The following is a 25,895-nucleotide window of genomic DNA, read 5'->3' on the forward strand; positions in this document are numbered from 1 at the left end:
GCCTTAATAAGAGTTCTAGTTAATTTTCTGTCTTGTAATTACCACTCTCATTTTTCTGATAATTGGCCGCCGCAATTATATGTATATTTACTAATCACGTCAGCAGCTCGGTGGTCGCTTCTCCCTGCCGCCATTGATAATGATATGCGCGCATGTATTGTGAAGCTGGCTTTTATCATCATCATCATCTCCTCTCCTCTTCTTCTGTTTCTTCTTCTTTTTTTTTAATTCCCCCCACCCCTCCTTCCCGCACCACATCAAAGCTATTTCCCTCGCAACCCTCCATAATGAACCCCACACATGCATTTGACACAGTTGTGTGCGAGAGAAATTGTTTGGCTCCCACCAAATGCGGCACGCTCTGAGTTTCTTGCCTGCAGCACTGGAAGGTTGTATGTGATGATATATGACTCTTGCAAATGGCCAAAGCACTCCAAAGCACGGCAAGATTAAAATAAGTCATTCCTTTGTTAATTTAAATAGGTGCATGCATCATACTTTGCAAAGCACTCAGGGACGGGGTGGGGGGAGGTTGGGGGGGCGGGGAAAACGGTGGCAAAAGCTGCCGAAAGGTATTTTTAATAGCAAATGAGAATAGATGAGAACGGAGTCATTTGCAGCTGACTCCTGTTTTATGTGGTTCTCTTGTTCCAACTGTAGGTCTAATGAGATGACTGTTAAAGTACTCCGCAGTGCAATTTCATTACATCCTGAGCTGTTACACTATAAACACTGGCAAGTCTCTCTGTCATTCTTGAGGGGGGGGGGGGGAGATGGCAGAAACTCTCCTCAATTTGTAAATCCCTATTTTGCTGATGAAATACTCCTCTTTGAAAAATAATACAGATGTTTCTTGAGTTTTTCAAAATGCATTTGGTAGCTTTGTGTTTTGATAGATTTGTTGTTCATTGGCTCAACTTACTATTTAGTTTTTATTTTTTTATTTTTTTTAGTTCTCCATATACCCCCCTGGCCTCTCCTGCTTAACTCTTAACAAGATTTGAGATTGCTAAGTGTAAATAAATAGCAACTATGATGCAGGAAGCAAAGGTCAACACAAGAATAATTTCCCAGCTCTTTGTTAATTACAAGACCGTTTGGGTGTTACTTAAATAATCATTAATTTCTCATTTACACTTTCCCTACCTTCTTTTCTGCCCCGTGGCTATCATTGTCCCTTTTTACCTCCCCTTGGTCTTATTTCTACATAGTAGTCTTACCCATTGTATAACACTCATTACTTCTAAATGCAGGATTTCTGACGCATTCTCACGGCTTCACCCTCTCTCCCCCCACACGTACACAGTCTGGTATTTGAAATCAACATCGTCCCCTGCTTGCTTTCCATCTGAGATCAACTATACAATTAACAAATTGCACTTTCACTTTCTGATGTTGTTGTTGTTGTTTTCTCCCTCCTTTCTCTCCCGCCTCCCCCCATTGCCCCCACCTGCCCAATCCAAACTCAATTGCAGGAATCGCCTGTCCTTCCGGTTGGGGAGTTCTCAGAGCCGTTTGTACACTTCATCACTCAATGGTAAGCTTCGTTTGCAAATGTGCCGTGCCCTCAATGTAAATGATACATGCCATTAACTCCACAGTACCACAGGACCTTATGGCTTTCCCTGCATCCTTCCAGAGACGCCAGGGACTTGGCAGGCCTTGGGCAGCTGGGCCAGCAAAGCTGAGCAAACTGTTTAAATTATGTAAACGTTATTTACACAAAGGGTCATAAAAGCACTTCAGAGGGAGAGTTTTTACCCCCCGCCCCTGTTTTAATAAACGGTTGGGGATCTTGGGTGTATTCTCAAGGAATTGGTGTGTGCGTGTGTGTGTTTGTGTTTTAAATCACTCGGAAAAATAAGGATGACAGATAATCATATTTATAACTCCATTATTCAGGCATTCTCATATTCCTTAGGAAAGCAGGAAACCTTTTTAAATGGGGTAAACAATGCACTTGATTAATTCATGGGCTTTTCATTTAGAAGTCGTTTTATGGAGTTCTTCTTTGGGAGGGTCCTCTTCTCAGTAAGGGCCGTATTTTAAACCACACCGTAGGGCATGTTTTGCTTCTTCTAGACAAACTGCCTCATTCAGTGGAAGGCCACTAAAATTAACTAGGGAGATTATATATATATATATATATATATATATATATATATATATATATATATATATAGGAATCTAGTTTTAAAAAGGAATCTCCTGAGCACCAAAAGGTTAAAGATCTAAGTACAACCTATTACAATGAAGGCATGTTTTAATGTCTCATTTATAGAGAAAGCTTAATAAGCAGGCGATAAAGGATGAGAGAGAGAGATTGAGCTTGGTCTAAATGATTTGGGTTTAATGGAGAACAATTGCCTTTTTTATCCTGTCAAGATGAACTTTCTGGACAAAAACTGTCAATGGATATAATTCAACAGTGCAAAGCAAGCACGCAACCCCTCAGCTTCTAGGCAAACTGAATAGCTGATCTCTTTTATGAGAACTGTTGGATTCAGACATGTTTCCTTGCAGAAGCTGGAGGATGCTCAACACTGCAAAGAATTAGGCCATCCATTAGCTACTATGATAGGAATCCATGTGTAAAAATATATGGATACTCACCATCAAAACTGATTGCCAGAAAACACCCATAGGTTCCTTTGTTCTAAATCCCCTTTTTTGGAAATAAAAGTTTGATTGCCAGCCACAAATTTACTACCAAAGAAGTGTCCAGGAATCGGGTCCTTACACAAAGAGGCATTTGGATACATTCAGATTATGCAAACTTACACTAATGCGAGAGAACCTTCTCTAGGGTGTCCCAAAGGATGATGTTCTGACAGAAGAATTAACAGTGTGACTTTACAGTTAATTGAAATAATAAATACAAGGCTTATGTTTATTATAAGACTGATCCAGTTTCGGGTAGATTAGGTTTTTACGCTGCAGCCATAATTGTGGGTGATCTATCCTGCTCTTGCTAACTAAGGTGCAGGGGGCTGTACCTTTCTGTCTCTTCCCAGAGATTAATCTGAAAACATATCGTTTTCATATATTTTTAATTGAGGCAGGAGGAGGGCTAACCTCTATAGAAATGTCCACAGATGTCAGGCTGAAGCATAAATGATGGCAGATAATAGCCTTGTTCTCCCACGAGATCCAGCTACTTTGGAATGTCAGATTAAGAGTGTTGCCAAGGCGGCTTTGAATGGCTTGCAAGAATGCAACCCTCCGTTGGGCTGTGCATGGCTATTAGTTACAAGGGGAGCGATCCACCAAGTGCTCCTGCTGCTGACTTGTTTTCCTTTTAAGTTCTTTGGGGCTTGTGCTACATGGGTCTTTATGAAACAGACAGAGATTACACAGCAGCAGTGCCTGTTGCCATTAAAACTGCACAGGGCAACTGTAGATCTTCCAAGGGGCAGTGTGTTCTGTGAAAGCTCTCAAGTTGTGGCGGATGGGACTGCCCAGGTCACATGCTATGCTGTGCTACTTGTTTTAGGCACATAGCAAGCTGCTTTCTATCGAGTCAGAACAATTGCTCCAGCCTAGCTCAATATTTTCAACCCTGGCAGCAGCTCTCCAAGGATCTGTCCCAGCTGTAGCGGAGATGCTACCAGGGATTGAACCTGAGATCTTCTGCACGGGAAGCATTTGCTATATCACCGAATTATAGCTTCTTTTTTTAACCTCTCAGAAGAGTGGTTGTCTTGCACAAACTGGTGTGGCCTTAAGGGTTAAGAGTGTGAGCTGTAAGCCAGACGGGCTCCAACCTCTCAGTTCAAATCTCACTGCAACCACAGGTTCACCAGCTCACATTAGGGTGCTATTCTATCCATCTCCCACCTCCAACATGGATAATAATATTGGCCACACAGGGCTGTTGTAAGAGTTCCTGAAGTATTAATATGTGCAAATTGTTTTTAAAAGCTTAATAATAATAACAACAACAATTTTATTATATATACCCCACCGGTATGTAAATGCTTATTGTGGTAAGTACCCTAACATGGGAGGAGACATAGGTTGGTTGCCATTGCTTCCTTGATTGGGATGGGGCGATAACAGAGACAAAATCTGAGGCTGCTGAGCTGCGGTGTTTGGGGTTTTTGTATCTTTATTTTATATCTTGTGGTTTATATGGAAATTGTTTGGTTTGGTTGAGTATTTTTTAACGCTTTATTGTTTATGACCGCTTCTGTTACATTGTATTTATGTATTTTTTTCCATGTTATAAACTGCCTTGAGCATGGTTTGAACCATGGAAAGGCGACATACAAATAAAATTCTGTATGTCTGTATGAAGTCACAGGCCCCTAGTGAGTAAACTTGCATAACACCTATTTGTCTCGCACTGCACATTTCACATGTGTATGCCTCAGGGGATCTAAGTGAACACCTAAAAATGTAATGTGTGTGAAGTGCCCTGAGAACAAGCAAACTGGGAGAAAGGGTGGCTGGTCCAGGGGTTGTCAGAGTGTTGTGAGCCCTCCCTCCACTGAAATCAGCCTTGCAAATAGCACAGGCTGCAGTGTGGGCTCTGTTGTGGAGTGCCTGGTGGTGCTACAGATTTTTGCTTATTACAGTGCCCACCTTAATTAATGGTGGCAGAAGCAGTCAAGTTAAAGAAAAACAGCGACATTTCAATTGCATTCATAAAGCCTTCTGTAGGGTGGGGGTGGGGTTGGTTTTCTTCATTAACTGTTGGTCATCTGTAATAAGAGACTTTAAAAAAAATCAGCATTTAAAGATAATGTACTGTAAATGACTAGTGCTTTTTCACACCAAATCTGGGTTCTGTTTTTTTTTCCTGTTGTTGTTGTCATTGCTGTTGCACAGCATGAGAAAGCAGCCAAAGGAACGCCCAGCCCCTGAAGAGTTAATGGTAAGTAAATCTTCAGCCTTCTCATTAAAACACAAACAAGAAAAGTTTTGCTGATTTATGACATGCAGAAGTTTGTTGGGGGTGCTTTTCCTCCATAAGTTAACTAACATTAAATCTAAATTTTGCTTCCAGCTCTGACAGCCACCAGACGTTGGCGTAATGCACATAAGCTTATTTCTTGGTTTCAGAATCATAACGGTGGTTATGGGCCACATTTTGTTTGAAAGGTCTCTTGATCAAAGCAAGATGCTATCTGTATTAGGATTACTTGGATTTCTTCCTTAATTTACTGAATTATTTCTTTTTTAAAAAAACTTTTAAAAACTGAATTCTACAGCAGTTTCTATAACTTTGTATCCACCCTTACAACGTAGTATACATTGGCAGTGTTCTATAATCCTGTTGCGAAGCTGATCTTAGGGTTTCTTTGGAATTTTTTCATGATTAGATGTGACGTTCTTCCTCACCAAATTGCCGAGAGGAATGTCTTCATTTCCCCAGGTTGCCCTTTGTCCTTTTTTCTACTTTCCCTTTTTAAAGTCATTTATTTTGCTTTTAAGTTTACAGTCATGCTCTCTGACATTATCAGTGCATAGCAATTCACTAAATACAATGGCCAGAGCAGAAACATCATAAACAACAAATCTCATTAATGGTCTTTTCCTTCCTAAGTTGCCCTTTGTTTCTGCCCATGCTGAACTTTGTATAATAATGAAACATTTTTATTTTATTTTATTCAAACAAAATCCCTTCAATACACTTTTACCCATCGATCACCTTTGTTCTTGATAGGTCAAATAGGTTCTTTTACTTTCCCGGTAGAGAACTGGGAGGAAGCTAAGATGAGTTATGTTTTCCTAACAGAATGAAATAACCATGGCCAAGAGTCACAGATTTATTTATTTTTAAGTAAATTTTATTGAATTTTTGTAGAAGTATGTTAAGACTATTGCACTGAATGCCACCAAATTGAACACCGGGGGGGGGCAGGGGTTTGGCCTGCATTCCTCAAACAGCTGGGTACTCTACCACTTTTATTGATTGAAAAACATTTATATAAGGCTTAGTGTTTTATAAATCTCTGAGCAGTGTGCAGTCTAAAAAATAAACAATCCACCATTAAAAGAATTAAAACAATAACCATATCACAACCTAGGACCAGTAAAACAGCAAATAAAAACACTTAAAAGCAGATAAAAGTGAATAAAACATTAACAAATAAAACGATCTGGGCAAAAAGAAGAGTCTCCGCCAAAACGGAGGGTTGCCGCTTCACCTGTGGCAGAGGCAAGGACATTCCTGAAACAATGCTGCAAAGGAGATTTCAATATGGCAGGAGCGAAGTGTGTGTGAAAAAGGAAAAAGTCTAAAATGCCGCTGTGCTTGTTGAGGCCCTAGAGATGCCACCTCCCTCTGCAACTCTTCCTCTGCATGGGCATCACGTCTGTCAGATATGTGACCATGTTTATAAATCTGGATGTGAGTAATTTCTCTTACTGCTGAAGAGAGCTGTTAAGCAATTGCAGAAATACCTTCGTGAGGAGGAACTTTGTATTTCCCCCCCACACCGTCCATTCTGTCTCTGGGTAGTGATGGTTGAGGCTGCCTTAATTTGCCGCTCTCTCTTTTTTTATTAACTTTTGATGGTTGGAAGGTTCCTGCACTTAGTCACATCTCAGAGAACTTGGAACAGGTTCTAGAGATGGAGATGCATTTACCTGATGCGTTGTTATTATTCTATGGCTGGGTAGCTTGACTATTAAACCAACAGAATGGGGTTTCATAAAACCTGTATCTCTTTGTAAATGCATGTTTTCCGTGATGCAATAGGCCTGCCACTTATAAATAAAACATCTGCAGATCGCACTTCCAACCCTCAGTATATATGTGCGTGTTCGGAAGCTGTAACACCACTCCAGGGTGTAAAGTCATAAAGACGGAGGCCAAGGGGTGAGTGCCTATAGGAACAACGACATAGAGTTATATATCTTTCCAACTACCTGCCCTGAAGTGCCAGCTCCTACTCATAAGACAGTATCTTCTCCCATCCCCCCTTTAATAATTAAAAAAAAGGCACAATGGCTTTTTAAAAAAGACTTTTTTAATATATATGAAAATTAACACTTTCTTCCACGTTGCTTTCCCTTCACTGCAAATGGCTTCTGAAGCCTGGCCACTCAGTATTGAAAGGGGCCTCTGACTGTGTTGAAAAGTCTGATTGATGCCACAGTCATAGACCCAAAAGAGAAGGGGGATGTTGCTTGTACAGAGACCCCAATGGCTCTTGCACAGACGTTCCTGGTGCATTGTGTCCTGGATTTTGTTTTGTCATCAGATTCTTCCTTGCTTATGCTCCAGAGATTAGGTCACATGGATCTAATCAGGACTGCCTTGTTCGTGGTGACCCATAACAGGCCCTTCTCAGTGGCAGTTCCAGCAAGTAACTCTGCAGGCATTGGGGTTACCAGAAAGAAAGAAGTGGCAGTAAGTGATCTGGACAGTGGAACAAGGGGTGGGCAAGACTTTTGAAAGCTTCATGGATAAAAGAGTCTCTCTCTCTCTCTGTAATGTTATTGTTGGCATCTGTCTGTTTTGAGAGACAACAGATTGTGCCTCGAGGGATGAAGTCAAACCCTCTGCACTAGGATCATCGAAGTGACCTCCCTAGGGCACAAGCTTGGACAGTGTGTATGGAGGTCCTGGGCTGCTCAGACAACAAGACCCCCCTCTCAGCCTCGCTGATGTGGTCCAAAGGAAAGCAGAGCAATATGTTTGGCACCAGCTTGGCTGCAGGAGTTGCCAGAATGAGGCACCACCCAACCTTCTAAGGGACTACCCTCTGGATTTATGTAGGGATTACTCCTTAGCCTTTTCTTCTCCCAAAGATACCCCGCAAGACAACTGAGATTTAGAGTTTTCCTTCTCCTAGATGGGCTACTTTTCCAGATTGACGAGCCCCATCTGCCCCTCACTTCCCTCTACAGTAAGCGCAGAAACTGCCTTCTTGACCACTGGACCCATAATTAGTGTTGTCTGCTCAATCTGCCAGTGCCTATCTTCGCATGCAATGTAAGTCCCTAACTCATTTTTAAAAAGCTTCCTCTGATTCTTTGGTCTCAAACACACACAAAGAAAAAGAGAGAGAAGAAACAAAGACCAAAAGCACTGTGTACTACCAAATCTTATTTCTGCTGCTGTCCTATTGCATTTCAATCCATTTTAAATGGGACTTGTGCAGCAAAACCTCCTGGTGGAAAGTGGCCAGGGCCAACTCCTAGTGGAAATGATGCTACTGACTTTGATGGGAGCTGCATCAGGATGGGAGGTTATAATAAACCCTTAAAAACTTGGCTTTCTGAAATGCATATAATTATTTAGCGGTCATTAACAGAGTGTAGGAAAAGACTGGAGCTCAGCTATCTTCATTTTGCTGCCACCCTTTAATTATACTAAATTGCCTGCATGGTCCCAATGGCTAATATCCAGAGAACTGGAAGCATCTATTTTTATCCCTCCTCTCACTGCTCATGAATGACTTACAAATGACCTACAGCAGCTTTCACCAACCTGTCACCTTTCAGGTGCTTTGGAGTACAACTCCCACCAGGCCCAGCCAGCACAGTTGTGCTGGCTGGGACTGATGGGAGTTGCAGTCCAAAAACATCTGGAAGGCACCAGATCCTTCTTGGGTAGTTGGTCCACCTTGGTCCCCACCCTGCACTCACTTCTCACCCAGGGCTCCTAGAAGCTGTCATCATGTGACAGTGGCCACACCCCAGGAAACAGCTTTGACGGGCCAGCTTAACCAGGTTCAGGTAGCTGATGGGTCTCAAAGAGTGTTCATATAAGCTCCATGTAAACACAAAGCAAAAGAACCTGAAAATCAGTGAGATAATTCACCTTGAGCCAAGTGCCTGATAAAATATAATTAGCAACTCTCTGCCACTTGACTGCAGAACTATCCCAAACTTGGACATGCAAGAACCTATTATTTATTTTATCCTATTAGTATTGTGTCCTTTCTCCAAGGAGCTTGGGATAGTGACATTTATCCCATTGTGCCCTCACAACAGCCCTACAAAGTCATTTAGGTTGAGAGTGTCTGACTGGCCCAAGGTCACCCAGCAAGCTTCATGCCTAAGTCTCCCTGTTCCAAGTCAGTCACTGTCTGCTTCACCACACTTTTTAGATATTTTGCCTGATGAAGACTTCTTTGGAACTTGAAAGCTTGCATCACTCTTGAGCTTTTGAGCAAGTAAAAAAGAGCCATCATTTCATTCATCCTGCATGCTTATAGATGGGCATCATTTTTAGTTTCTTTAAAGCACTTTTTCTGCCTTGCTATCAGGATAGAATCCACAAGTTCTCAGAAAAATATGCAAAGAATTGTTTACACTACTGCACCTGCATTTTAAATCTAAAACAGGCTTTGGCTTGGTGGGAGACTCACTTTTATCTGATGGAGGTGTGTTCTCCAGGTGTGGCTGAATACCACAGGAATTCACATGGGACAGGAAGCTATACATTTGCACACTCCAACCCAGACGCCGTCGATCTCGGCCTCAGTGGCACCGTTTTCTTGAAGCTTTCAGTTCCTAAGCTCTATTTAATGGAATCTATGCATAGTAAGTAACCGGGTCAGAGAGAGGCAGCCTTCCCCTGTTTGAGATCAATCGCTGGCTAATACTTTATCTAGGTCACTTTATTATCTCATGGCAATGCGTTCCCATTCGCCTCCTCCTTTTGTAAGACACACTTCAGCTGTGGGGAAAGTGCGTTATCGCATACATATTAAAAACATATACCCATTCTATCTGTATGTAAATGTGCGAGGCACAGCTGGATATTGCCAAGGAGTTTGATTTACTAATGGTTATTATCTGTTCTCGCTGTTCAGTGGCAGAGAGTGTTTCAGCAAGCATGCTAACATGGAAATTGTCTCCCAGTAGCACCGGCCTGCTTTTGAGAATTGTTTAAAAAGATGGCCCCGTTTTCTGGGGCTTTTGCATGGCTGTGTTTTTTCAAATGCTGCTGCGGTCCCTTGGTGAGTTTCCTAGTGAAGCGTGTACTATTGATAGAAAGTTAAGAGCAAACCAGAATGTTTCTTAAGGCCATTCCTCATCTGAAGCACCCTCCGCTGCAGGACCCCATCAGCTCAGCCCATAGCACAATGGCAACTTAGCCTTCACTCCTCCCTCCTCCTCCTCCTTCCTGGTCCCCACAGAAGTCAAGACCTGGCACTCTGGCTCTCTTTTTCTAGCCTCAGTCACAAGGGCTTCCTCTTCTCCCTCCACTCCTTCCAAACACTTCCAATGAGGTTTCCTGCCAGATTGTGCCCCAGAGAAGCACAGTGCAGCAGTCCAGCATTCAGCCATCCCTTGCAGTGTAGGAAGCAAGGTGAACTGGGAGGGCATCTGAGCAGGAAGCATCGGTGCATGAGATTACAAACGCTGCACCAAATTTTTATGAGGTTCGATTTGTCCTGCAGAAGTTGCCATTTGGGGGTTGGATATGAAAGGATTGACACTCATAAGCCTTACATTCTGCTCTACACACACACACACACACACACACACACAAACACACACACACTGTAGTCCTTGTTTCTTTGAATTTGCTTCAGTGCCTTGTTTTTTTAACTTGAAAAAGCTCCTTCCCTGCAGGATCCCAGCCGGTCAGGGATCACATAGTGAACTTGTTAATGTTGCAGCACTGCTTCGTCAGTCAGGGCAGCAACACCCTCACTCTACATACAAGTGGAGAAGGAAAGGAGACTCATCTCCATTGTCCTGTAGAACTGGGCCAGCATTCCTTTCCTTGCTGCACTGGTGACTTTATTGGACACCAGCCACCCCGCCCTGCCCCGCGAAAACAGGCTGTTATCCCAAAGCAGTAAACAAATGTAACAAAATAGAATGGCTGTATCTATATCCAGCTATATGATTTGCAAAATACAATGGTCCCTCGACTTACGAATTACTCGACATCCGTAGGTTTCGAATTACGAACGGGACAAATGGCCACACGCTTACAAATTTTTCTACATCCGAACAGAAACTGTTGGCGGCTTTAAATGCGTTTTTTTCAACTTACAAATTTTTACATTCGGTTTTTTCGACTTACAAATTTTTCCAAATATTTTTTTTCCCTATGGGAAACCGCATTTCGACTTCCGAACTTTTCGACCTACTAATGTGCATTCGGAACGGATTAAGTTCGTAAGTTGAGGGACCACTGTATATCCAGCTTTTCCAAAAATGCTGGGAAATAGTTGCAATTCTATTATATCCCTGTGCAATAATGTTGCAGATGCAGCCTTTGATTAGATTTGATTACAGGAAAGATTGTGTATTTCTAGCTAGTTGTTTATTCCTTTTTAATGAAAAAAAATTCCTCTTTTGTCTTTTTATATAGTGGGAATCCCAAGCTACCCAAATGCAGTTATCTTCCCTTTAAAACCACTAGGGGAAGTCATTGAAGTGATGTATCCCCTGCCTACTATTAAAACTTTGTAGTTGCATAAATTATCTGACCACCAAAGTTGGTAACTAAATTTGCAATATGTACAGTGCTTGCAAGTAATAGTTTTCAACTCCTAGGTGCCATGGTGTAATTACAGGACAGAGGAGCCTGTTTTTATTATTATTATGAAGGCCAATTCATCAAGTGACAGGAATCAGCAATAGAACCCCTTAGGAGAAAGAGTCCTTTGCTATCTTGCTCCATCTTTGCATGTAAACATTTCTAACTGATGTGGCAGAATTAGGGTGTGGAACTGAGTGCTAGAAACAGCTCTTCCCCCAACCCCTCAGAGTTCATACAGGCCTACAGACTTCTAGAGGAATCTTTGTGGCAGGACAATGTTCTCCATATCAGTATATGATGATTGCTGATCACACAATGCCAGAATGAAAAGACTCAACTTAAACCCCAACTTTTAAAATCTGTGAATTATGTTGCAATTAATCAACTGATACATTCATATCCGATCATTGTTGTTGTTGCTGCTGTTCGGTTTTGGGGGTTTTTATTTGCTTATGCTAGTAAAACGTGTTATCAGCTTGAACTATAAACATAAGAAAACAGAAAAATAGCCGCACTTGCTGTTGTCCCTTATTGGACTTCTCTACGAGATCATATTTGTGCAACCGAAACCCAGCCATGGCTGTGCAGCCACTTCATTGTGCATTAGTGTTGGCTGCATAGTGAAGCTGTAGGCTGATTTACTCCTCTCAAGCAGTTAGACTTATTTGCAGCACATGATAAGGTTACTTTTTCTCTATTGTTTATTATTTGTGCCCTTTCCTTCAAGATAAATATTCCAGCGTGTCATAATGAAAGACAAAACAATCAGTTAAAAATAAAGCCACGTTTAAAACTTAAACAAAAACAGCATAAAACAAATTTGACAAGGAGTAAATCTGCTGAAAGGTCTGTGAAAATAAAAAAGTATTTCCCTTGACACTAGGAAGCTAAGGCAGGCATCAGGCAAGCTTACCTGGTGAGAGTGTTCAATGGTAGGGGGCCACCACGAAGAAGGCCCTTTTCCCAGAAGCCACCCACTGTCTGAAAAGGTTTTCCACATACCTCACTGAAAGTTGAAAGCTGTTTTCCCTGAATGAAGGACACCACCATTTCCCCATGTGTCCTTTGGTAATGTTTACGAAGATCCATGTGCCAACATTTGAACTGATACAGAAAAGTCAAGACTTACTTATTAATCTAGGACATAGTCCTCAGGGGGGATTCCTCCTACACAAGTCCCAGTGAGTAGAACAATGTTTGCCTTCAAGTCCCTTAATGATACATCTAAAAAGATAAAAATAAACATTCAACTGGAACAGGATGGATTGAATTGGCAGTTACTAATTGCAGAGGGACAAAGATGGGCATTTCCCCTTTGCATTAAAATAAACCCTATCCATGATGGGTCTACATTTCTCATTGGGTAATATAAATACAGTATTAAATAAATGTCTATACAATGCTGTGCCTTTGAAAAAATATTCATTTAGGGCTGCAGGATGATTCTCTTACTCTGTAAGGGATGTAGTAATGGAATTGGTCCACCTTTAAAGCATTCCCAAAATGGGTGCATCTATGTCTATGAAGCATTTTCTGTTTCATAGGAGACTATGAGAAACTAGTTTGTGTGTGCCCAGAATTTTTGGGAGGAGCTCCTGATCTTTTTTTAAATACCGGTAACTCCAAAAGCACTTTCTCATTTGTAGAGTTGCCGAAATTGCGTCTTAAGTATTTCTCCTTAAGAGAGCCTATGCCGAACAGCTCTTAATTGGATTTTCATGGTGATTGACAGCATTTCATTATGACAGTAACTTTCTTTGGCTAGACTGCCACAAACCTTGTTTGGATTCTCTCTCTCTCTTCCCCCCACCCCCCCAATTCTCCATCAAAGCTCATTTTTATCCCTGAATTCCCGGTGGCGCAATCGCAATTGTGAAAGAGCCTTTTAGCACCTTTGTTGTCTCCATCCCTGGTGGTGATTGGACCCAGCTGGTTGTAGAGAAGAGAATGCCCTTCTCACAAAGCGACTCTGTCTCCTGTCTCTGCAGTTTCAATAATTTTAAGAGCTCCGAAACCTGTTGAGGATTCGAAGTAGCTTTAGATGTGGAATGAGTGTTAAGTATTAGTTATCGGGAGATTAGGGCCCCAGGGACGGCGGGAGATAAACAACCACAATTAAGGCAAAATCTGCCATAGTAAACAAAATTTAGCTGAAACAGATGCCCCGACCCATTTGGGGGGATTGATTTGAGGGTGACGAGGAATCGATTTTTGTCTCATTTACACTTTGCAAAACCCCATCGTGATAAGCTGGGAGGATAAATATTTCATACACTCCTGATTTTAGTTAATTTTTTCCCTTCCTAGCACCTCACAGTGGGTCTGCTCTCTGCTAACGGTGACCAGGCCTAAGTTTATCCTGCATTCACACGGAGCAACTAATTGGCTATGAAGGGCCCCTGTGTTTAAATGGGCTTGACAGGAATTTAAATTTTGCTTCAATCAACCTCTGTGTTTGCAGCCTGCTCCACTTTCTAATTTTTAAATTAAACATTGATTTTAAAGAAAGAAATACAAAGAAGGCAGGCAGGCAGGCTCAGGTTTCACTTCACTTCTCTTAAGTTCCTTGGGTTTTTTTTACCTTCCATCGAAGGTAAGGCAACCAGCACCACAGAGGTAGTGTTTCTTAAAGCAAGTGCAAGAGAAAAAGAGAAGAAAGATGGGGTCACCTCTACAGAGCTGCCCATGTTAGAGGGTTATTTAGATAATGGTGTGTAGTTCCTTAAAATGTTGTGAGCCAGCTCCACTTTGTTTGGGGGCCCTGCTTCCTGCTCATTCAGTTGGAGGGCCCTGGGTTTCTGCATCCATGACCCATTTGTGTGCTTGCCAGAGGCATCTGGTTGGCCATTGTGGGAACAGGACGCTGGACTAAACAGGCTTTTAGTCTGATCCAGCCACCAAGATATTATCTCACTGGAAAAGGTGCTGGTACACAAAGTTCTTAACACACACTGGTAATTTTAAAATAATAATGAAGTGTAACTGGTGCTTTTACTGCCCAGAGAAAGCAACTTCCAAAATAGGGTGCTTTTTTTTTTTTGACTGTGTTCCAGTCTGCGCTGATCCATTCTCTCCCTCGCTCAAATGCTTCGTCTTATGCAGCTCCTGAGACAATACCATTAGTGTGATGATCCAGATAGCCAATGTTTTCCCCAACTGACATGGTCTAATCTGCCTTTGCAATTTGGAGAGCTGTATTTGACTTCTCCGGAAGTAACCTTAAATTGTAATCTTGTAAGAATTCCAGCATTGTATCCTTCACTCCTTCTCCTAATGAGGTTATGACCAAATGCTCATTATAATTGCTTTAGACTCCTTTTAATTTTCAAGCTTATTAATCATAAGAAGAGTTATTTAAAATTGCATAAATTAATCTTAGATTAAAAGCCCATCAAAGCCTCAAAACAATTAAGAATAAGTAGGATTTCCCTGGGGCAGCAAGTTTTATTTTAATAGTGTAGCCAGGTGGATATCAGAACATTTGAAGTGTGGGGATGATTAATGTTTGCAGCGATTTTGTGGGAGAGATTTTAAAATGGCAACTCTCAAAGCCTCATCTTGAGCTTTCCGTACAATTCAAAGCTATTGCCTCTCATGTACACTAATGAACATTTTAATTACAGTGTGTGACAGGGCACTGAACCGTGCAAGAGGCCACCTTCACCATTTAAAAATGGCAGTGGAAGGAAGCTGGTGAATCTCTGGCTGCTAAGAGCATTCCTATTAGTCTGAAAAATTGCAGACATCCAGTCTTCTGAAGAATGTTGTGTAACCAAAAAGCTTGCACTTTGACTTTTTTCCACATTGACAAAAGGGTTGTGTCTCATGTGCTCTTTTTCTGCATTACTACCAGTTGCTGGAAGCCACAGGAGGGGAGAGGGCTCTTGTGTTTGGCTCCTGCATGTGGGTCCCCCATTAGGGCATCTGGTTGGCTATTGTGAGAACAGGATGCTGGACTAGATGGGCCATTAGTGTGATCTAGCAAAGCTCTTCTTTTGTTCTTACCATGGGCAAGCGCAGTAAGAAACCTCTTCATTGAACCAAGAACCATTGAAGTTTGTTCTTGGCTGTGTTGTCATACCTGATACCGCTGACTTTTACTCCAGCCGTTGGTACTGTTTAACCTTTGTGTAATGTCAGCTGGGCAATAGAGATGCATGCAAGGTGCAGAAGTGAGATGGTCCTGCCCCGGTCACATTAAGAGAGCAGTTGGGAACTAACAATGAGTCATGGAGATGCTTGGAGGGAGTCTAGGGGCAGTGACAAAGTGAGGCTCAGGAAACAAATTGCTTAAAATATTTTGGATTTTGAGGAAGGGCTTGAATGATGAGAAGTAGCTTGATGAATAAAGTGTGTCCGGACATGCTATAGCCAGATGGAGCAGGATTTCAGAGGAATAGAGACAGAAGTTTGGAGAGGACGTACCAGCAGGATGTTGACAACAGATCGGCTGGTGAAAGTTGCTGCCATCAGAAGTGCCTCCAAGGCAGTATCAGAATTTACTCCTGCATGTACATAGTGAACATTCAGATTTGTATCAGGAGCCCTTTCACAAGAGGTTGAACCAACTAATCAAGAGAGAATGAAGACCAACTGCTATGGGCAGCTAAGCAGGAAAGGACAGAAGTGATAAAAAAATAAGTCTGGATTAAGTCAAAAAATCTTGATGGCGACTTTCAGGCAGAGAGGACCCAGTGAGCACAATATTTTGTGAAATGAAAACTTTACGCTGCACCATTGCACAGAAACCACCAAAGTCTCATTTTTAAATACCGTACCTCCAGATAAAGCTGCTCTGTTCTTCTTCTTTTTCCAGTGAGAAGTCCCACAATTGCATGCTAAGCTGTGAGAAGAACCTTTTTACCAATCAGGCCCTGTAGCCATATTTATTTTTTCTCTTTGCTTTCCTCCTGTGCAGGCACTATGTGTTTTCCTCTCTCTTTTTCCTCTGTGCTGTCCTGACTGGCGTCCTGACCAGCAAGCGTGCAGTGCCCCCAGCCCTAATGTGCTGTTAACGATAGGTTAATGTACAGTATAATGTTTGCGGGCTCTGGGTTCATTACACTTCTGAGTGCAAGGTCTTTCTGCAGAGTGCCCATGTTCCCATTGCATTATATCATGCAATAAAAACACCCTTTTAATATCACACACTAATAAACTGTACTTGAAGTGCCATCTGAGGGTACCGCCATCCTTCCTAATAAGGTTGCCTCCAAGTAGAACAGTTAGGATCTTCCATTTTATTTTATTGTTCTGGATTGAGATGCATTGTCCCCTTTGCTCTGATATTATAGGTAAATTGTCAGCTCAGTTTTTGCCTTTGCTCAGCATGTCTAAAAGCACGGTCTGGTTTATTGGCAATTGTTAGTCCTGTTTTCAAAGCCCACATAGTCTATGCACACAACTGGGAGTCTTTGGGAATGTCAAGAACTCCTCAGCTCAGCTTTTGATAGTGTGAAGACTGTGGGGTTTGTATAACACACCCTCTTGCAACAATTGCAGAGTGGTTGATAAATCCAGGACCCATGTTCAAAATGCCGGTTGTCACCTTTTAAAGTCTTAAGCAGCTTGTTCCACTCTGGCTAAGGGAATGCTTTTCCCTAAATGAGCTCCCACATCCTTTATGAATTTTTTTTTGGGGGGGGGAGAGACCCTGCTCTAGATTCCCTTACATAGAGAAATGCAATCTGCTTGGCTCAGAAGCAGGGCCTTGCTTTTGGTGACTCCAGCCTCGCCCTGAGGTCTGACCAATGTGAGGGGTATTTTAAGACAAACATCAAAGGAAGACCTTTCTTTTGTAGCACACGGTTGATTTACCCTCCATTTTGTAATAAGTCTCCAATTTTACACATGCAGGTTTTAATAAATGTAGCTTTGAATTTGCTATGATATGTAATAAACCACTTTGGTGTTTCATATTAAGCAAATGCTGCATTTGCATGTTTTAATCCAAATATTTAGTTTTATGTACAGATTAGTCCCTTCTATAAAAATATTGAAGATGCAAAAAAGAAAGAAAGATACTCATCTACAATGTAATAAATACAAAAATACAGAAAGGAAAGCATTTCGAATGAACTGTCAATAAGAATAAAAGCAGCAGCAGCAGCATCCTTGAATAAAGCCAACTCTCATCCAACACCAGACTCCAGGAAAAGCTTTTGCATATGAAAATGTTTTATCCCATGGGCCAAAGTCATGCCAGTTGGGTGCCTCCAGGTGACCTCTCTCAGCTCCTGGAAGGCAGAAAATGGAGCAACACAGCGTCACTTTGTTGGTAATATTTCATGTTTAGGAAAGTTCATCCACAGGCAGGGTAGGGAATTAAGCGTTGATACTCCCTTGGGAAAGTATAACACCCAAGGGTAGGGAGAAACCCAAGGAGGCAAAGAGTCCATAGCAGGTTACTTGGAAGTCATTACTAAACAAAGCCAGATAGTTTGAACTACTGTATTTCATTCACATCTATCAATAGGTGTTCCATCTTTGAAAGGGTTAATTTTCCTGCAGAAGCCCAGTGGCTTAAAAAAAAAAGGCAGCCCTTCTCAAGAAAATGAGATGTGACAAGTTCATTTAAAATGCCCGGTTTGTCATTGTTTATCTCATTTTCAGAGTTGGCAGAGAAAATTAGGCTGGCTGACACTCACCCACATCCATCCCCAGGCCTCCCCGACCTGACCTTTCCCTGGACTGAATCTCTAACCACACACACACACAGAGAGAGAGAGAGAGAGAGAGAGAGAGAGAGAGAGAGAGAGAGAGAGAGAGAGAGAGAGAGAGAGAGAGAGAGAGAGAGAACTTTCCCCAGAGTCCTTTAAGTTGTTCTAAATGAGGTGTTTGGGCCATCACTCTTTGTTCCCAGGGTAAACTAGAAGAAAAATTTTAGGGGAGAAATTGCAATATTTTTATCTGCTTGAATGTGGCTTGGCAGAATAATCAGTATATGTTGCTACCTTGCTCTCAGTGTAGTGAGTGTGCCCATTTTCTATGTGTAAGAACTTAGTGGCCAAGGAGAATGGAAACAAGATGGGCAGAAGTGAATGGGACACATATTTCTCAACAAATATTTAAGTCTTTAACTGTATAGCATCCTTTCTTCCTTCACCTCCCTGTTGTCCTGGAAGTACTATTAGCACACAGCCTGTATAGATGGTGTTACTCCTCGTGGTAATAGGAGTTATATTCCACCCAACACTGTTTTCTTTGTTTGGATCAGGTTATGGTACAACAGAACAGGAATGGCTAACCTGTGGCCCTCTATATGTTATTCAACTACAAGTCCCATCAACCCCAGCCACCAATCAGGGCTGAGGGGAGTTGTAGTCCAACAACATCTGGAGGGCCACAGGTTCCTCATCCATGTCACAGAACTTTTGCAGCAAGAAATCTGGGCAGAGCTTAGTTACAGGAAGAGGAGGAGCCATCCTTGTAAATTAAGCCAATTTTTTAAATATATGTTTTCAACCTGTCATGTGTTGCAGCCCTGTCAGTGCTGGAGCTGAGTGGTGGCTCGGTTCAAAGGCATAAAGAGGAGCCAAGATGAGAGGAGGTTGGGACCAGAGTACTGAACAGCAAGGGAGCTGGCTCACCAGTCACTTAAAAAAAACAAACCTGTTGTACCAGCAGCTTACAGAGATCAGTGGGTTTCAACTCCTGAAGATTCTTCATTCAGGGGTTCTCTCTTCAGGAGTAACATTATTGAAAGGAAGGCTTTGTGCTAGCAGGTGGGAACTTCACCTTTAGTGTAGGCTAGATTGACTAGGTTTGTGAAGATGGAGCAGGGGGGAGATTAAGGAGAGAATGACGGATCTAGCAGGCTGCACTAGAGGCAACAGGGCACGCTCAAAATGTAAATGGCATGGATTTGGGCCATGTGAAAGTAGAGTGGAGGGTTAGGAGAATAAGATTGGGGGGGGGATTGAGAGTTACTTGTTTCAAAGCAGGAAGAAGGAGGAGAAGCTTTCTCTCAGATGCTCACAGTGACCTGGGGGGTAGAATTAAGGTTGAATGCCAAGAATACTCAGAGCAGTTTGCTGAGTATTCTTGGCATTCAACCCTAATTCTACCCCCCAGGTCACTGTGAGCACCTGAGAGAAAGCTTCACCAAAATGAATTGTTGGTGGTCTGGCACACCAGCTATTGGACAACTGGATGCCTCTGGCTTCCCAGAAACAAGAGAAAAATCTGTGATGGGGAACCGTAAGCAGACAAGACTTCATAGGCTCCCCTTGAACCCTGCATGGTGTGGTTCCCCGAGCAAGCAACCAGGGTTCTCCTTGAACCCTCCCAAGCCCTCTACAGGTTTTTGAAATAAGCTTTTCTTAACATGCAAAGGAAGTCACCCTAGCTCTGCTCCCTCACTGTTTTCATTTCAGAGGGCAACCTTCTGAAATGGGGAGCTACTCAGGAGAAGCCTGAGCCCAATAGAAGAAGACAGCTGCTTACACCATATTCCTTCTGTTGTGCTGCCTAATAAGCCTTCCACTTTGCTCAGCCACATGCAGAGCGAAGTGTTAGGAATCAAGGCGCTAGCAGGAACACGGGGTTAAGCCCGGCAAAATGGTCTTGGTAGCACTTTAGGTAACAGGGCTTGCGGTGAGGATCCTCATCCTCCTGAGGAAGGCTGTTCTGAATCCAGCTCCAGAGACTGATGGGTCTTGACCCCACACCAAGCAGATAATTCAAGGTCACTTCTTGTCTGAGGAAGTGTTTGCTACAAGAGAAAACACATTTCAAGCTTCTGTGCATTTACATTTCTGCAACATTACCTTGCAAAATGAAGGGAGTCAATAGAGGGATATTTAAGTACCAAAGGTTTGCTGCCATCTGGTTTTGGACCAATATTGCTCAGGGATAAAGTGGATCCCATCGATGCCAGCAACTTTCATTTGTTGCTGAAATGTGCAAGGAGCAAAATCCTGTTGGAATGCACATCTTTCCTCCTCCCTTTTTCCCATTATGTCCTTCCCTGCTTGCGTGTGCCTTGTGTATTTGTTTCTTCTTTCCTTAGGAATGAGAGTGTCTGGTTAACAAATGGGTTCTGTCTCTTTCTAACAGCCTGGAACTTCATTATACCTGCACAAACTGCCAGCTCCATTTCTGATATAGTTGGCTTGCTTCTTCCCCACCCCCCACTTCATTCGCCCCTCTAGCTGTATCTCTTGTTACTTCCTACTGTTTTCCTTGTATTCCGCCTCAGTGGAATCCATTCAACGGTGGGGAAAACACTGAAGCAAGTGTTTTGGTCTGCCTTTTTCTTTCTGCCTTCCTAGCATCCTTACCTCCAACCTCTGCTTTTGCTTTCTGTGACTCTACCCACTTGGGAAAAGACTCTTCCTTATGTCTAGGACCTCTCTGGCATGCAAAACTTTATGATGGCCCCCAAAAGCCTACAAATCCCTCCAGATCCACAGTTTTGCAAATGCTGCTGAACTCATCTTGTGCTATCATTCTCCCTATTGCTTCTACATCAGCTTCAAATTTGTGGTTAGGAATGTATATTATTATTATTGCCAACAACACCCGTTTCCATGTTACTACCAGTGCCATCTAACTTTGGTTATACCCAGGAGTGTGAGACTGGATCTAACAGTCTGAAAATGTGTGTTGGGTTTGTATATACAGAACATTGGTCCATCTAATTCAGTATTGTATGTACCAGCGGTTCCCACCCACCCCCACCCCCAATAAACTACTTGAAAATTGCTAGTGGTCTTGGCAGACTATTTAATGATATTTCTGCCTGTCGTAGTCGTATTACAATTCGAATTCAATGGAATTACAATAAAATACAACAGGCACGTCCAACTCCCAAGAGACTGCAATCTACTCACAGTATTTAAAAAAAACTGGCAGTGATCTACCCATTGTCATTGGAGGATGGACCAGAGTTGTTGAGCTTGCTTTTTTGGGGGGGAGAGAAAGTTGTTGAACTTTTTTAGGGAGCCAATGTTGTTCACCAGGATCGACCAGGAATACCCCACGATTGACTAGTAGATCACGATCGACCTGTTGGACATGCCTGAAATACAATATAAGAAATAAAAGAAGCAATAAAATATTATCAATGTGAATATTCAGTGTGATGGATGTGCCATCTCCCATCTTCAAGCACAGATCCGCACAATGAACCATTGGTGGTCCATGTTTGGAAACCCCTGATCTACGCTGCAGTAGTTGTCCAGAGTTTCAAGGGAGGAGCTTTCCCCAGCCCTACCTGGAAATGCCAAAGACAAAGCCTGGGATCTTACGGATGCAAAGCATGCCCTCTACCCCTGAGCTCATCTCCAAAGGAGTGTGGGAAGCGACCTTATATTATGCCAGACTGTTTCACCTAATATAGCCCATTGTGGTCAATTCTGATTGGAGTTAGCTCTCCAGGTCTTTCCTATTACCTGCTCCGTGATCCTTTTTAACTGGAGGTATCTGGGATTAAACCAGGGACCTTCTGCATTTTTTTATCACCGTGCTCAGACCCTTCCCCAAGGGAAGTTTCTATAGATTGGGGTGGCATTAACAGTAAGTAAATGCTTGTTTTTGAAGCTGTTCCCCATCACCACCCAAAAACAATTACCATATTGGCCCGAATATAAGCCGCACCCAAATATAAACCGCACCTTTAAAGTTCTGGGGGGGGGGGAGAGACAATACCCAAATATAAGCCACTCCCTTAAAATTCCACAGGCACTCACCCCCATTCTGTTTTACCATATGTCTGTTTCAGCAGCGGTATTGTAAAAGCCAAGTTTTGTAAGGTCGCCAATTTAAGTCACACTTTTAACTTTTCACAGAATTTGGGGGAAAAGGGTGGCTTATATTTAGGCCAATACGCTACTGAGCAGAGCTTGCTCCACAAAAGCAGCAGGTCTCCACCCTTTCTCTGCACCTCTCTCCTAGGAACTGAGTTTGCAGCAGGGTGTGAAATGAGCTGAAGCCCTGGCCCTCCTGCCTTTCAGGTTAACTCCTGCAGCCTAGTGCCTCTTCCATTCTTCCACACAGCAACAGCATGCCTAGAGCTCCCAGACACCATTTTGTTTCCAGATTTCCTTGCTGTCTCTTTTGCTGTGGCTAATCCTGAGGAAGGCAAGTTTCTTTTTTCAACTGGTACGAGATGGGTTTTTTCCACAGCAGGGAGCTTCTCCGCTGTAAAGGAGATTCATGGTAGAAACTGTCTGACTTTGTTTAATGGCTGGTTTTACTGGCCCAGTGTGCATGTGCTCTCTCTTTTTTTGTCTCTGGGATCTTGATTTGTTTTCCTCTCAATTCTTCCTTGACCTTCCTCGTTTGCCAGTTTTGTTTGTGGCTGACTTATTTAAAAGGCCAGGCAGGTAATTGTAGGTTTTATTGTGAATAAGGACATTTGTTCCTTTCCTCCAGGGATCTCCAAGAGTTTTACAAACACTTAAGTGAATTTAACCTCATGGCATTCTGTGAAGTCAGTGTGAGTAATTACTGTAAGGCACTTGGATACTGGAAGACTAAGCACCAGGCTAGACCAGGAAGTTATTGGAGGAGGAGCAAGTTTTGGCACTGATAAATGCCCAAGTTAGACAATCTGAAAAACAATGCAAATGTTCAAATTTCCACTTCCTAATTCCTGTAGTCGCATCTTGTTGTGTTTAGCAGGAATTAAGGGAATATGAGAAAAGAGGAAGTCAGTGTGTACAGGGGAGGGAAGATGTTTGCATCGCTGTCAGTCAAAAGGGGAGGAGTATGCAACTCCTAGGATGCTGGTGATTGGGCGATGGAAGAGCGGCAAATTTGTCTCATAGAAAGATTCATATTGCAGAAATGGTGCAAATTTAGAACAAACCTAAAAAATACTTTGGTGTCTTTGTACCATCCACAACCATCCATTTGTCCCACTTCCATCTTCAACTGCTTTTTGCTTATTGCATCATCACCACCCTTTTGATTATTATATTTCCATGTTCCCTTGAAGGGTTTGCGGCCATATTACTCTGCCTGCACCAATTTACAGTGGTACCTCTGGTTACGAACTTAATTTGTTCCGGAGGTCCGATCTTAAGCTGAAACCGTTCTTATCCTGAGGTGCGCTTTCGCTAATGGGGCCTCCCGCGATTTCCATTTGCATCCTGGGGCAAAGTTCGCAACCAGGAGCAGCTACTTCCAGGTTAGCAGAGCTCATAACCTGAAGCATTCATAACCAGAAACGTTCATAACCAGAGATACCACTGTATTTGTTGCAACTGGCTATGGCTATTAAGAAGCAAAGTTTCAACAGCTCCCTTCGACCATTGATGAAGTTTGTGCAATTATTCCAGAGTACAGCGTCAACTTGACTTTCCCTTTGTCATTCTTTGCTTTTGTGCTACTTGTGTGAGGCTGGAGCTGTGTGCCAGTGGGTGACTTTTTGAAAAAGGAGGCTTCAAGACTTATGAGAATCCTGGCCCCTAATCTCAGAGCAGGGAAATGCCTCAAGGGGAGGCATTCTGCACATGTTCAGTTGCACACCCTTCTTTCTAATGACTTCATGCATCATAAAGCTCACATCAGCGTAGCTGTTGAACAGAGCACAGAATGCAGAATCTGGTAGCTTCTGCAAAGCTCTCAAGAGCTGTGTTCCTTTCTGTAAAACAAGTGCCTTCCCTCATAGTAACTAACTGAAAAGCGTTAACTGTTGCATTCTAAGACAGTCCATGGGGGCTGCAGGGAGAGGGAGCTCCCAGGAAAGATGAGAGGGAACTTCCACACTCAGCCATATGCCTCAACGGTCTCCATTTTCTGTTCCTGCCACAGCCCATCTCAATAATTGCCAATCTGATCAACTTAGTCATGTTGAGGAGAAGATATAATCTAAATTAATATTGGGAAGCTGTGGCAGCAATCTGATAATGCCTAAAGCAAAAATACAGGATGGTAATAAACACCTGGGAAAGGTGTGTGTTTGCCTTCTGTCCTTCGACTGGACTGGAAAACACGCCCAGCATTTCCCCCCCTGTAATGTTTTTCTCTCCTTTTCAGATTGGACCTTTACAAAATAAAGACACTGATTTATAGGGGTGTTGTTGTTTTTTACTTTAAAACAATGTTCTCCATGGAAAAGAAAAACATCAGGGGCCATAGTTTGGGTAGGAGTAGAATACTAGCCTTGCAATCGGAAGGCCCCTGATTCAGTCCAGAAACCCTCCAGTTAAAACAGATCTTGAGTAGCAATACCTGGAGATCCTTGTGTGTTTCATACGTTCATTCAGTGCTAGTTGCTGGGAATCACAAGTAGGGAGGGTGCTGCCTTGGCACTCAGGTCCTCCTTTTGGGCATCTGGTTGGCTACTGTGAGAATAGGATGCTGGACTAGGTGGGCCATTGGCTCAATCCGGCTGCAGGGCTCTTTTTGTGTTCTTAGATGCTTGATTCTGTTGGTTAAGTCCATCTCTGCTTCTTTTCAGGGCCACCTCTTCATCGTCCAGTACAATGATGGGAATGCTGAGGTCGTCTCCATGTGGGTCTGCCGGATGTTAGAGGAGAGGCGTTCGCAGCAGCAGCAGCAACAGCAGGGATCTCAGTGAGCCAAAGGGATGCTGAATGTCCAAAGGACAGAGACTCTGGTGTCATCCAAAGCCGCCCATGCGGGTTTTTTATGCTTTGGCAGGAGACTTTGATGAAGGCATGGTGACTTTTTTTATTCAAGAAAGACCTCCCCCTCCCCTCCCCCATTATCATCACACCGTTTCCTGAAACATTAAGAAAATATTATATATTTTATTAAACTTACTGTATATTTCTTGGCTTCAGAGTATTTTATACATCTTTTTGCTAGCTTAAAAGCAGTCCGTGGGTGGTGTGGATGAATTGATGGGCGTGAATTTAACTGTCCTGTGGACTCAATCGTATCTCCTTTAGTCTTTTTATTTTTAACAGCAAAATGAGTTGAAATGGACCAGACGGGAAATAATGATGTTGGAAGAATAAAAAGTCTAACCGGTATCAGTCACAGGATGTGTGCTAAATTTGTATTCATTAGAGAAGTGTGTGCTGTTAATCAAAGCAACCCCAAGAGCAGCTCTCAATACAAGGAAATGAGGACATTGTGCAATGTGTCCTCTTTAGTGGGATAATATAATGGAAGCTACCAACATGACTCTGACCAAACTGAGGGAGGCAGTGGAAGACAGGAGTGCCTGGCGTGCTCTGGTCCATGGGGTCACGAGGAGTCGGACACGACTAAACAACAAATAATAATAATAATAATAATAATAATAATAATAATAATAATAATAATAGAGGTTGGGATTTACTTGGCTTTACCAGTAGGAACACAACCAAAGGTCTCTGTTCCCACGTTGTCCATCCTGGTGCATGTGGATATATGAATTCATTCACCCATGAGGCAAGGTGAGGCAAATGCCTTGGGCGGCAGGATCCATAGGGGCAGCAGGTCATACCTCTAAGGAATGCAGCTGCAGTGGCAGCAT

General features: G+C 42.6%; 1 protein-coding gene across 3 annotated transcripts in view; it reads left to right on the top strand.

Moving 5' to 3' along the window:
- Window positions 1–25,637, top strand: part of MAP2K5 (mitogen-activated protein kinase kinase 5) — a 134,443-nt gene extending 108,806 nt beyond the window's left edge. For 2 of the 3 annotated variants that reach the window (XM_035132287.2, XM_060282474.1), the window contains 3 exons: window positions 1,476–1,537; window positions 4,831–4,876; window positions 24,870–25,637. In XM_035132287.2, the coding sequence (XP_034988178.2) occupies window positions 1,476–1,537; window positions 4,831–4,876; window positions 24,870–24,989 (228 nt within the window). In that variant the 3' untranslated portion in view covers window positions 24,990–25,637. The remainder of the gene's footprint in view (window positions 1–1,475; window positions 1,538–4,830; window positions 4,877–24,869) is intronic. The other variant, XM_035132289.2, reaches the window with a different exon arrangement.
- Window positions 25,638–25,895: the final 258 nt, after the last annotated feature.

This window comes from Zootoca vivipara, chromosome 14, assembly GCF_963506605.1.
Source record: "Zootoca vivipara chromosome 14, rZooViv1.1, whole genome shotgun sequence".
Classification (NCBI taxonomy): domain Eukaryota; kingdom Metazoa; phylum Chordata; class Lepidosauria; order Squamata; family Lacertidae; genus Zootoca; species Zootoca vivipara.